The sequence below is a fragment of the Vanellus vanellus genome (genome assembly GCF_965231255.1).
Source record: "Vanellus vanellus genome assembly, chromosome: 3".
Taxonomy (NCBI): domain Eukaryota; kingdom Metazoa; phylum Chordata; class Aves; order Charadriiformes; family Charadriidae; genus Vanellus; species Vanellus vanellus.
In genome coordinates this window covers 113418974-113431719 of record NC_138907.1, presented here as the reverse complement: position 1 = coordinate 113431719, position 12746 = coordinate 113418974, and the positions used below count along the sequence as shown (strand labels likewise).

General features: G+C 41.4%; 1 protein-coding gene across 1 annotated transcript; it reads right to left on the bottom strand.

Annotated features, from left to right (window-relative positions):
- Positions 1-655: 655 nt before the first annotated feature.
- On the bottom strand, positions 656-10579 carry SLC66A3 (solute carrier family 66 member 3; the record flags this gene model as incomplete). The annotated part of the gene is made up of 7 exons (XM_082481768.1): positions 656-2906; positions 4846-4887; positions 6096-6216; positions 7417-7474; positions 8103-8172; positions 8634-8716; positions 10437-10579. The coding sequence occupies 7 exons, from the start codon at positions 10577-10579 to the stop codon at positions 2818-2820; spliced, it is 606 nt and encodes a 201-aa protein (XP_082337894.1). The 3' UTR covers positions 656-2817.
- Positions 10580-12746: the final 2167 nt, after the last annotated feature.

The following is a 12746-nucleotide window of genomic DNA, read 5'->3' as shown; positions in this document are numbered from 1 at the left end:
ATTTTTTGGGAGATAGTACATCTCAAAATAAATGTTTTCCCTTTCATACTGTTGAACTGAGTTTTGTGGCCAAGTGCAGCTTCTCTGTTACCAAATGCTCAGTTCATTGTATCCATATCTGGAGAGATTTGGGGTTATCCATTGGCTCTAGTAGAATTCAGATCTTGTCTTTCCACAGGCAAGAGAACTCAGTGCTGTTTGAAAGCCCCGGCAGGACCCACGCTCCATCAGCCAGCACAGGAAAGGCTGTTTCACCCCCTGAGGTTGCTGTGAACCGGTGCCACGAGGCACCGAGCGCGTAAGAGGATCTGTGAACGGAGGCGCGCTACTTCCAGCGCTGTGGACAGGAGTTATGTTACTGGCTTACAGATGTGGCAGGAGCCCCAGGAGGTCTCTCCCTGCCTGTCTTTGCTCTGCCGCTGCAGTAGTCGCTTGTGCCCGCCCCAACACCGCTGGGTGACGCGTTTAACGAGATTTATCCTGTCTAAAGCTATTGCCTTTGATCCACTGTTGAGAAGATTAGGGTTTGCCTACTGGAAAACCACAGGGTCTGCGTTCTCATGGGGCTTGTCCGCCACTTGACCAGGCTTCTGCCTTACGAAAGTGAAATGAATTATTCTCTGAGGTGGCGGGGGGGGGGGGGGGAAGTGTGTAAAACTATTTGCTGCTACTGGTTTGTTCTGTATCTCTTGCCGCTCAGCTGAGAACTCATGGTCCAGCTTTCCAAGTCCACAAAATTACTTTACCTTAAGCTTGTGAATTATCCAGCTTTTCTTCAGTCTTTTTTTTTCACGAGTTTTTAAGATGATTTATCCGAAGTATGTTAAGTAACCTGTAAAGAACTTTCTTAAATGCATTTTCAGCATTTTATGATAAAAAAAAAAACCTTGATCCTCAAACCATGTCTTTTTTTTTTTTTTTTTTTTTTTTGCTACAGCATCACTTAGGAGTATGAAAAGTGCCGATAACAGACAGGGTTTGGACTCTATACAAATCTTTCTCTATCAATAAGAGGCTTTAATTAAAAAAAAATGAGATGAGAAGTGTGTTTTTTTTCATTTAAGATGCTGAAACTTTAGCATTTTACAGGTTAATATACAGCCTGATGCTTCAAATATTAAGGTGAAAGCTGCCCCACCTGTAATGAGTATTTCATTTTTTCTCCATGTATGAAAACAGAATAAAAAATGAAATGTTGATGAAAATTAACGGTAAGAATGACATTAATCAATCAAGAAGAATAGCATTTATTAAAAAAAAAACCTGGAAAATGTATTCCCTGCCACCATTTAGGCCACTTCATATGTTTTACGCAGCTTTAGTAAAATCAGTGACAGGATGTTCACAGTTACCTCTCTCAACCAACATAGCAACATCTATACATTTTAATGGAGTAGTAACAAGTGCTCATCTTTGACCTTGCTCCCCATAATGTGAGATACATGACATCGTATGTCCACAGACATAGCTCTCCCCGCCTTCCCGCTCTGCAACAAGATTTACAAAGCAGCTGTTTCCTGATGGTGGAGGTCTTGGTCCGATTGCTGAGCATACGCTGGTGGAAACATCTTGCAGAAACTGCTCTTCCACCAGAGTCTAATGATTTGGCATGTTGCAGGGAAAACCTGCCCCAAATGCAGCCCGTGTGGTCTGCCCACAGCCCTTGGGGTGTCGGGATGAAGGCGGCCTTGGTTTTAACATGCCCATCAGCACTAATACTGTAAACGCTCTTCATAATGAGAAATGAAGGAAAACGATATACAATGATTTCTGTACTTTTTTAATATACCTACTACAAATTGATTAGAATCTCCAAAGCAAAGCCTGAAGTCTTTACGTTCTTCAGCACGCTTAGCACAGACAGGCTGAAAACTAACAACACACAGAGCTGTCCCACCGGGAGCGGGGTCCCGCGGGGTGAGCCTGCTGTGATGCATCAAGCTGCACGGGTCAGCGGGTCGATCTCCACATGGGTTGCACTGGGGACTCTGGTTTTAGGAACTTTGGCTTGAACACAATTTTTAACTCTGTTGGTGAAAGTTTTGTGAATTTCTGTATGTTCTAGTCTCTGCTGTTCCCAAATTGGTACTTTCAGTGAATGAGAGCTCAGGTTGAAAAAGAAGAATTCATGGCTGAGTTTTTGCTCTTGCCCTAATAAAAACTGGGTGTGTTGAAGAAAGTGACCACGGGTGTCCTGTACCAGCTGTATACATTGTACCATTGAAGTGTTGCATGTAAATGCTACAAACCCAGCTGGATTTATGACTTAGTAAAACACATTTAGAACCTTATTTTGGATTGGGCCTGGACTCCAATTTTCTTCACCCTAAAATACAGATAGTTAATATCGAACTAATTGAGTTGCTTGCAAGAAGACGACAAACATCTGGTGTAGTTTTTCAAACTCACAGCAAATGCAGAAAGATGAGTTGATATGTTGGTGCAAAATTGCTCTTGTATGACTGAAGAAAATTGCTTATATGTAACCAGAAAGTACTGAAGTGATATGAGAATATATAAACATCTAAATACAAAGTACCTTGTTCATTTAGTAAAAAAAAAAGCCAGAGAAAATGTGATATAAGTGAAACTTGTCTTAAATGACCAATAAAAAATATGCTGCTTAAATTAAGTATCATATCAGAATTATTTCTAAGAGAAAATAAGCATGACTGTACTAAGTATGCTTAGGGATAAATACAAGGCCTACGAGAGAGTGAGCTTCCCCAACCTTCATTCTGGTGTTTAACCTTAATTGTATCAGGTTTTTTTGACGGTAACTATGTTGTATGCTGATGAGTGTCTGATGAGTGTCTTCTAATCAGTCTTTTTAGTTTTCCTGTAGTGCAGGATTGTGGCTGTGACCCAAATATTGAGAATGAGCATGGTTATGAAACGGATGAGAACTAAAAGGGAAAAATAAAAACTCTTGTAAGCATAAATCCAAAAAAAATCAACTGCTGCCATTTGCAGAAGACACGTTGTTCTGAAAACCTTCACTGGTGTACAAATAGGCTGGTTCCCCTTTTGCAACTCTTTTCAGTCAATTAGTTTAAATTACCGTGTTCAGGAACCCAGAAATTCTCAAAATAAATATAGCAGAGCAGAGCATTTAGCACTTGCGAGTGATAGCTGAAATGTTAGGCTACAGTACCTTTAATTCTTTTGTGACAAAACCAGGAGAGTAGTACAAGTTTGAGTAGCCTCATTTAAATTTATATTTACACCTAAAATTAAACTCGGAACCACAGCTCACATGTCCTTTATAGTTGTGTATGTCGTTAATAAAGAGATTATTCTCTACTGCCATCTGTTAAGTTTAGACTTCAGGGAGACAGGAAATGCTTCTATCTGTCGGATTTTAATGAGAGGAAATCTGACAACTGAGAAAACAAGCAGATTTTCAGTATCTTAGATTAACTTTCAGAATTTTTTTAAACCAAAATAAGCATAGGATCTCTACCTGTGAGACCACAATTTGAAGTATATCTAACATCCGTTTGGTAAACGGAATCTTCACAGAAATGTACACAAAACTTTGTTTCAGAAAAAAAATGTGATATTTGACAGTGCCATACGTGCATCTGAAACCAAGATGAACATGCCAAAGCATTCAGCGTTAGAAGTTACTGGAAACATTTCCCATTAGAGCAGCACAGCATCAATATTTGCTGCCATCTCTTCCATGTTCCAAGGTCTGTTTTTAAAAAGCAGCTTTAACCAGAGCCAGCTTTGCTTCCAAGAGCCAGCTTTTTACTTCCATGGAGTTTTTCTCCCTTCCTTCTTCCCCTCAATATACTTCTCTCGCTTCTAATCAGTGTAAGTGTGTAGCTACGGGTGAACTGGACTCAGTAACTGCCCCGGCCTGATTTCTGAGCGTTCATTATGCCAGGTTTGGGTGATTCAGTTAACTGCAGGGCCCCACAAACTCTTCCTCTGGCACAGAGAAAGCAGCAAGCACAGGGGTGAAAATGAGCAACTGAGAAGGGGACTTCCTTTTCCAGTGAAAGAGCCACTTGAACTGCTTGTAAAACTACAGCCTTAGTGTGCTGCTTAAAAAAAAAAAAAAGCATTCATATGATGTTTCTGATGAAATACCAGTTTTGAACGAGAACAAGGAACCACCAAGTAAAGTACAATGTGATTTTGTTACTGTTCTTACATCCACCGAGTCTTGCTTTCAAACCATTTATTGAAAAATCTGCTGCACTCCATAGTTCTTTCAGTTTCGTCCGGATGGTAAGAAGCTGTTAAATAAATTTGCTTCATAATGAAATCAGCTGCAAATTATATATTTTAAGCCATTTTTTGGTGAGTTTTTTAGCAGCCTACCGTTTCATTTTCAGCCTGCTATAAACTTTCTGAATGTTGTGTCTAAAACTATTCATATACTAAGCTGAATTTTAAATAGCTTTATATAAGAATTTTTTAATGCGCAAACCCCACAATAAGGAAACACTTATTATTTGAAAAGCTATCACTCAATTATTATAGATTTATTACGTTGTATTTTACTAAATACATTTATTTATGTATTTAAATACTAAAGGTTTTAATGCTTTATTCTGCCATTTTCATAATTAAGTTAATTTTGTAGAAAATTTTTTTTAAAAAAAATAATGGCAATTGATAAGCATAAGCAGGGCTTTTTCTGTTTTCTTCGGATATTTGACTAATTTGTAATCCTGTGCTACCTTTTTAGCAGTAACGCCTTCCCTCGCTGTGCTAAACCACCAGGTTCATGGTTTGTTCTTCTGAGACCAGATAAATGCTTTTACAGAACAGCTGAAAACAGCCACGGCAGCTGTTACCTTGGAAAGGCGGGCGATCCCATACTTTACTCACCTGCAAGATCATTTGTAGTCATTACAGTTGTAAGTACTCTTGCTGTAAATTGAATGAATTCTGATTAGTGGACTACATACATTTATACCTTCAAAAAAAAAGATTAAATATCTATTTTTCAATAGAGGATAATCTTGCATGAAAATATACATTGTATAGACAGTCCCACTTTTAATGCATCCACTCTTCGCTATTTCAGCTTCAGAGATCAAGCTCTCAAAGCTGAGTGCCACTGTATTAAGGGTCTTTTTTAATGAGAAAACCACTGATATAATTAGAATTTTTATATCTATATCTATGTATCTCACTAGATTGGATGTGGCAGATGTGGAGTTCACTGCTTCTCTTTCTGTTCAGCCCCATCCTTCAGTAGTTGATACTGAGCTACCCCCACAATCAAGTTAGCATGACTTAACTGCTGCAAATGTTCACACGCATACTCACATGCATGCTTTCAGGCTTCTGCAAATAGGGGGAATTCAGCTTTCCTTCCCACAACAAATCTAAACATTAATTATTTCACATTTGCAGCAGACTAAAACCATTTACAAAGTTTATCGCCATTGTTCAGTGAACATACCACAACTCCTAATTATTGACTTAAAAACATTTGTTTAATAGGGAAATAGATCCAAGCATCACTATGTTTCATAGTAAAAATATTTTAAACAAGTTTTGCGAATACGACAAAGGCACTTCTGACAAATAGCTGTAGAAGAACCATTCATGCAGACAACTAGGTAATTAACACCTGAACTGCACAAATCACTGTTCTTACATTCTCCTCTGTTGAGAAATGTATTTACATGTAGTTGTAGAGTTAAAGGGATTTAGCATTAGGTGTATGTTTATTTGTAGATGCCTTTTCAGAATTAGCGTTCTTTGATTGTCTAACTCAAAATTTAGCAGTTTTCCATGCTGGATCACTAGTCATTTTATGAAATCCTAGAACATTGAAATCTTTTCTTCGTAAAGACACTCTTGCAGTTATTTCAACTGTATCAGGCTGCCTTGACCATATTTGCATGTTTTCTAAGTCAAAGTGTTATTGAGACTGAGCTGGTGTCAATGATAAAACTTGATTTCAAGAGGCTCTTGTATCTGAGTCTCAGAAGTCGGCACTAAAGGAACTACGTCAGGCAAGATTTTTACCTACTATGACTGAGTAAAGACCTAGTGAAAGAGGCATCAGGAGATGTGGCTTTAAAAAAGGAAAACTCTGCTTCAACAGCAAGTTGCCCATAGCTTACTTGCGCAGGTATATGCAGACATACTCCAGGTCAAGGCGCTCACTTGTCCAGAATCTTTTGTCTGCCAAAGACACCGCAGCTGAGCCAGCTTACTAGCCGCACTGATGAACGTGCACAAATTCTGAAAAGCAGGTAAAAAATGAGAAAGAACCTCTGCCATCATATTATCCGACTGTTTAGCTTATGGCTGTTGGTATGTAACTTACTAAAAATCAGGACTAACTTTTGCATTTAGAATTAAAAAAAAAATAAGTCAGTGTTTCAGCTTCTTACTAAAGAACTGTGAAGCAAAAAATTAAAGTTGCCAGAAGGAAGGGACTGATTTCTGAGGTACTTCCCAGAAAGAAGCTCAAAGAGCACAACAATTGCTACCTCTGTTGGCAAATCCTTGATAGAGGCAAATACAGTATGAGGCAAAGAATTAAAAAAGCCTCTCAACCTGCTACATAAAACTGTTTATGAAAGTTAGCTAAAATGAGACTGATCTAGTCTAAACAGCAAGGTTGATTCAGACCATCTGTTACCATCATGTCTGGCAAACAAAACCATAAAAGAATGAGAAAACTGAGAAGAATGTGTGGAAAATGAGTCCAATTGGTGGGAAAAAATAATGAAGGGAATGGACTGCTCACCCTGTCATGCTTTTAAGGAGGATTTTGCAAAGGCAGCGGGTAGAGGGGATCTTGACATGGGTCTCTGTGGCATGCCCTCATTTTCCGTGCAAGGATCAGTATTAGGCTTAGAAGCTTTTATCCCCATTTGTATCATCTTTTGCATTAGCAACTCCAGTTCATCGCAACTAAATTGTAACTTTCTCTCTTCTGATGAAAAGGGCAAAGACCATTTTTAACCCACACAGGGCATTATGAGATTATATTTTTCTTGCATAATTCTAGGACTAAAGGGAAAAAAGATCTTCTGAAATATTTAAAATTCCCTATTTCACTGATGACAGATGCCTTACTCTTTTCCTCTCATGTTAAAGGTTTGTTAATGGGGATTGTGACATGAGAACTAAAGAGGCAATCTTTTTTCAACATCTTAAACCTTTGCTAGTTTTATTTAAGGCAACACAATTAACAACTTTACCTCAGAACATACGGGGGTTTTTTGTTTTTCATAGTCTGTATTGCCAGAGCTATGTTTTCCAGCTACTCACAGAAGTGAAACAGCTGCATTTGAAAACCGGGGTTGTTCTGAAAGCTAACTCTGATTAATTCTTCCAAGGACAAATATAAGGAGAGGTTGCATTGATAAAGACATCCAGAAAAAAAGTTATTTTATACATGGACCTAATTTCAAATAATCAGGCAGCACTTACCATGGCCAGGTCTATTATCCACTTCCGCAGCGTTAGCATGTACCAGCCCCCCCCAAATCTTATATTAGGTGTTAAGTTTCATAGCAGTGAAAATTCTAGGATACCAAAGCTCTTGAAACTGCCCGAGGAAATAGATTTGTTTAAACATTTGGAAGTAATTGTATTGAAACTTTACAACAGACTATACAATTTGGATAAAACATATTAAGCACTGGTTGAAACACTAAGTGCTCCTATTTTTCACACCGTCGTCAGTTGAATAGTGCCTGCATTTTCTCAAGGGCTGCTCCAAAGCACAAGACTTGAGATTTAAGCCAAAATCCTAATTTTTAAAAAAACCACAATACACTGCTGTGTTCATCACAGCGAGTACAATCTGCATGGGTAGCAATGAAAGAAAAAAGATTCATCATTTCCACACTGCATCTCTAGCAAAGATGTAAATTAAGAATTGGTCTTACTCCTTATCAGCTGTGGGCCTTCTAAAGCACAGCTACACTACAAGCTTAATTCTTGAAGAGATTTTACAGTGATCCCAGAAATGAGCATGTGAATGTGGAATGCATGTTGAGGGGTGGCTGAAAATTATTTACAACGGTAGCACAAAACAAATGATGACATAGCTGCTATGTGAAGAACTACCAAATGAGCTACACGAACCAGAATTCCCAAATTTCAAAGGATACGTGAATGCATAGAACAAAGCTTGTTTCATGTTTCCACTGAAACGCAGAATAAACAAAAGGAGAATGACATCTGAAATAAATAAAAGATCGCTTGTCAGAGAAAGGAAAGAACCTAAATGCAATTCGAGACAGAATGAAATAGTTCCACTGGGCACCATGTCTAGGGAAACTGGCTTCTTACAGGTTTGTTTCTCAAATTTGATTGATGTCCAAAACACTGCAAGCTCCAAAATGAAACTTTCCTCAGAATCTGGAGCATTTGTACCGTGTGGAGTCACTGGAGAACGAATGAGTTTACACTGCAACTCCACTCTGTGTGTAATTATTAGATCTTTCTCCTCTACCTGACCATCTATTTTCATAAAACGTATAGGAATTCAATTATATTTGAGATGTTCATTCCCTCTTCACCCAGCCCCAGCTAGAACTGGTCAATGGATACATGTCATCGCAGTGGAGTACTGTATCTACAAGCCTTGGACTGCCGAATGAGCCCTGTTTTATTTCCAAAACATGGCTTAAAAAAATTACCTTGTGCAATGATGATGGGATATTCCAGGTATGTCTGCAGAGGGTAACCATAATAAATCTGGTACCTCAGAAACACAAGGAAGCTGAACAGAAAGACACAAAACAGCGTGACTGCACAAAAGGACAGGCCAGTTCCTTCACAACTTCTTTTTTACAGTTTTGGTTGTGCCAAAAGGCTCGAGACAGGTGTAGCCCCTGCTGTCAAACTGATCAACCAAATATGAAGACAAAGCAGAAGCCTGATGATTCTGCAGTTTATTTTTGTTACCCTCAATTAGAGTAAGCTGTGGAGAGCTGCCCACACTTTTTGTCAAGGTCTTTATGTCACAGTGCGAAAGGTATGATTTTATTAATTCCAACTGATGAGAAAGAAAGGCTTCCAGACCTAGAGCTACCTTCTCTCTGCAATCACCTTCATACCTCTGGCATAACTCTAATTTATTTATGTTTGTAGTTCAATCTGTATATTAAGCAAGTTTTACAGGAGTAGGAAACATTTTCCAAGCTGCCTTGACTACACTGTTACAAGGTTGCCCAGTGTAGCTGTACTGGTCAGACTTGGAGCCTGTTCTTAAGTGCACCAAACAATGTCAATTCTCCTTCCTGCTATTCCACAATATAGTAACTAAAAGGATAGCTATAGCTCACTCTGAGGTGTATTAAGGGTAAGCAGCGACAACAGGGGTTCAGTGCCATGGAGAAACGTGGGCAGCGAATGGCCACAGGGGAGACCACGGGGATTCTACGCGGCTCTGTGCGGAGAGGTGTCTGTACGCCCGCGCAGCGCCAGACCCCGGGTCAACAGCTCTGCCCCTAGCAGAAGCAGAGGCACAGGCGCCTTCAGAAAAGACATGCCATTTTTGTGAGGTGATTTTTTCTGAAGAAAACCACCTTTTTTAGCTTGGTGCAGAGAGCTAGCAGCTGTCCAGCTGGATGTTCTGGCTACCTCCATCCCTCAGTTTGGCAAACACAAGACTCTTCACGGTATTTTCTCTCACATGCTTATACCCATATTTACATGTATGTGTGTACGTGTACAGAGTTTCCCTATTTTCCATTCCGTACAATCCTCTTTAACCAAGATTTAGTAAGTCTAGCCCATGTAAGCTTATTACAGACTGACAAATCTTTGGAGTTTGACATGGTTTGTAATTTTCTTAAAGAATGATTATGTTTTAATTACTTGACAGAAGCCTGTCTAACTGGTACTATTACCTGCACAACAGGGCACACAGACCATTTAATAACCTAAATACATGGCTTAAACCCAACAGTAGGTGTTGACTACATGGGTGGCCTGCGTTGGTTTGGGGCAGGTTAAAAAAGCCGAGTTCCCCTTTAACCAACAGCACAGAAAAGCTTTAAACCAGGCAGTTTCTGCTCCAGAGAGTTTGTACACCTAAGGAAGGCAGGACCTGCACATGACAAGGCGGTAGGAGAGTCACAGGCTCAGCGCAGGCCAACCGTCAGTTACAAAAAGGAGCAGTTCTAAAACCGAAAAGAGCAAAGGCTGCTGGCCGCCCCCTTCCAACAGCCACTCCACGCATTCTCAATGCATGACCAGAGCTGTGATGGAAGGAAATTAATTATTAATTGCCTGCAAACCGCCCCTCACGGCCCCAGCCCCCCGCGCCGCTGAGGGAAGCCCCGCTGAGGCGAGGCGCTGCCGCCCCACCCCAACGGCTCCTCCCGCCGCGCGCCCCCGCACTGCGCGCGCCGCCCCCGGCGGGGGAAGGAGGGTCCGCCATGTTGTCCCCATGTGTCCCGTCCACTCCCCCCTCGTCGCCATGGCCGCCGCCTTACCCGGCCAGCTCCAGGAGGAGGCTGCCCACGCTGACCCCCCGCGCCGACCCGGCCGCCAGCACCGCCGCCAGCTGCGGCAGCTTGATCACCGCACACACCGCCCAGGTGCTCCAGTGGGCCAGGGCCAGCAGCGTCGCCGCCATCCCGCTGCGCTGCGCTGCCCACCCGCGCCAACCCGGAATGGAGAACCGGCGGTGCGGCGTGGCGAGGTGGGGCGGGCAGCCCGGCCCGGCCCCAGCCGTCACGGAACGCTCATGGCAGCCGCCCTGCCCGGGGCGTGGGGCGTGGAGGCCGCCCGGCCTGTGGGGAGAGGAGCGCCGGGCCCGGCGGCGGGCGTTGTTCGCTCCGCATCAGCCCTGGGCCTCGCCGGGCCTGAGGGCGCTGCCGGGCGGTTTGGCAGGGAGGCCACCCGGGGAGGCCGGTGCGGCTTCCTCGGGAGGAGGAGTGCAGCTTCTCAGCCGCCTGCAGGGGAACGGGGCCGGGCACCCCCCCCAGTCCCCGTGCTGCCGAACGGTGACCGGGGATGAGGGCGGGACGGGGGCACCCGCGTCTCCCGGGCAGTCTCCGTGCCGCTGGTTGAAGCCTGCACACAGCTAATGCTCCTCGGTGTCCGGAACGAGAAACGTTAAGCTCCGAGTTATGATTTCAGGACCAAATCTCTCTCTTTCTTATCCTAACCCCACCCCCACCCCCCCCCCCCACCCCCAGTAATCATCATCTGCGTTGGTGTAAAAGGTTACCCACGGCTTGTGTTCACCTAGGAGTAGTGTAGATCAGCCCTCGGTTTGGAGCTGTAGGCTGGATTTCAGTTTTCTTTCCCGAAGTGGAGTCTCCAGTGCTTCAGCTTCCACATTTTTCAGGTCACGCTGTCTGGATCGCTCCGGTGCCAGTTCTGCTGTAGGGATGGTGTAGTTTTGATAGCGGCACTTCTGGTTGCGCAGAACAAAAGTTCAGCAAAATTAAAAAGTTCTTGAATATTGGATCTGTCACATTATTGGAGATGGAGCAACTTCTCCGGAACATACACCTACCCACCATACACAGTTACACACAAAAATAGTAAAGTGCAGTTTTTAAAGCTTTTGTACTTAACAACTTGTCAGAACTAAATAAGAGCAATTATCCAAGGAATATGCATTTGTACTGATCACGCACATGCAGAATCTTGGCTCTTTCATGCCTGCACATGGCCAGGACTACTCAGAATGTCAGATCTATACCATTAATTCAGATTTTTATGTACAGCATGATTGCATTAGGGGTTATTTGCAGGCATAAAATGTCGTCTTTTGCATTTTAGTGAAAGTTGTATTTCTGTATGCCTGATAGTTCTTAACATGATTTAGTTTCAGCTCTTTTGCATTTCTCACAAATTGTTTTCTGGTTTTTTGATATGATTTAACAAACAGGTTTATTGCATTCATTCCACATACCTTTAGTGATATTTTAAAACAATATTACTAATGCTTAATTTGTAAATCATGTTTTCCTCCGTGTAAATCAGTCATAAAAAAGAAGTGGGTATGTAGGAGTACATAAAATCTCAAAACTGGTTGGAAAAAATGCCCCCCAGTATAGAACTTGAAATTAAAAACTGTGTTTCTGTTAATATAATTCAAATTAATCAAGCTTTTGAAAGACAATAAACTCTAAAATAAGAAAATAAAATTTGAGGTTACCTTAAAATAATAACTGTTCCAAGATTTTCTTGATAAACTGAGTTCTCAGCCTTATGGTAGTGCTATGCACTGAAAAATTTTTGAGTAACCCATCATACAAGATGAAGTTATTTAAAATTGTGTCTGAGATACAGATGTGTCAGACATTTCAGATAATCTGATAATAGTAGAGAAATATTTAGGTAGAAGTTGTGTATCTGCATTACTTTGTTGATACTGATCCAACAAAATGCTGTAAAAATATCTAGTATCCTGCTAGAATAATCAAGAAGCGGAACTGATTTCAAACTCTTAAGCAGGTCCATGATCATATTTTTATTTCACTTTTTATATTTTAAAAAGATATTAAATGTTTATATTTATTCAGCATTTCAGCTTTTTAAAAAATGCATCCTGCTTTGCATTGCAAGCAGTCCGTTAAGCAGAATTAATTACTGCCCTTCCCCTGTCCTGTCGATGCAATGATACTGCTGTAGCTCTGTTTACTGCCCACTCTTACTTGAGTAGCAGCTTAAGGAAAGAACAGATGTCACAGTGCTAGACAGCCTTGTTCAAGGTTATGACAAAAAAAAAATTAATCTACGAAAAGCATAAGAAATTATTCCTATTCTGTTTAAATTATTTAGTTATA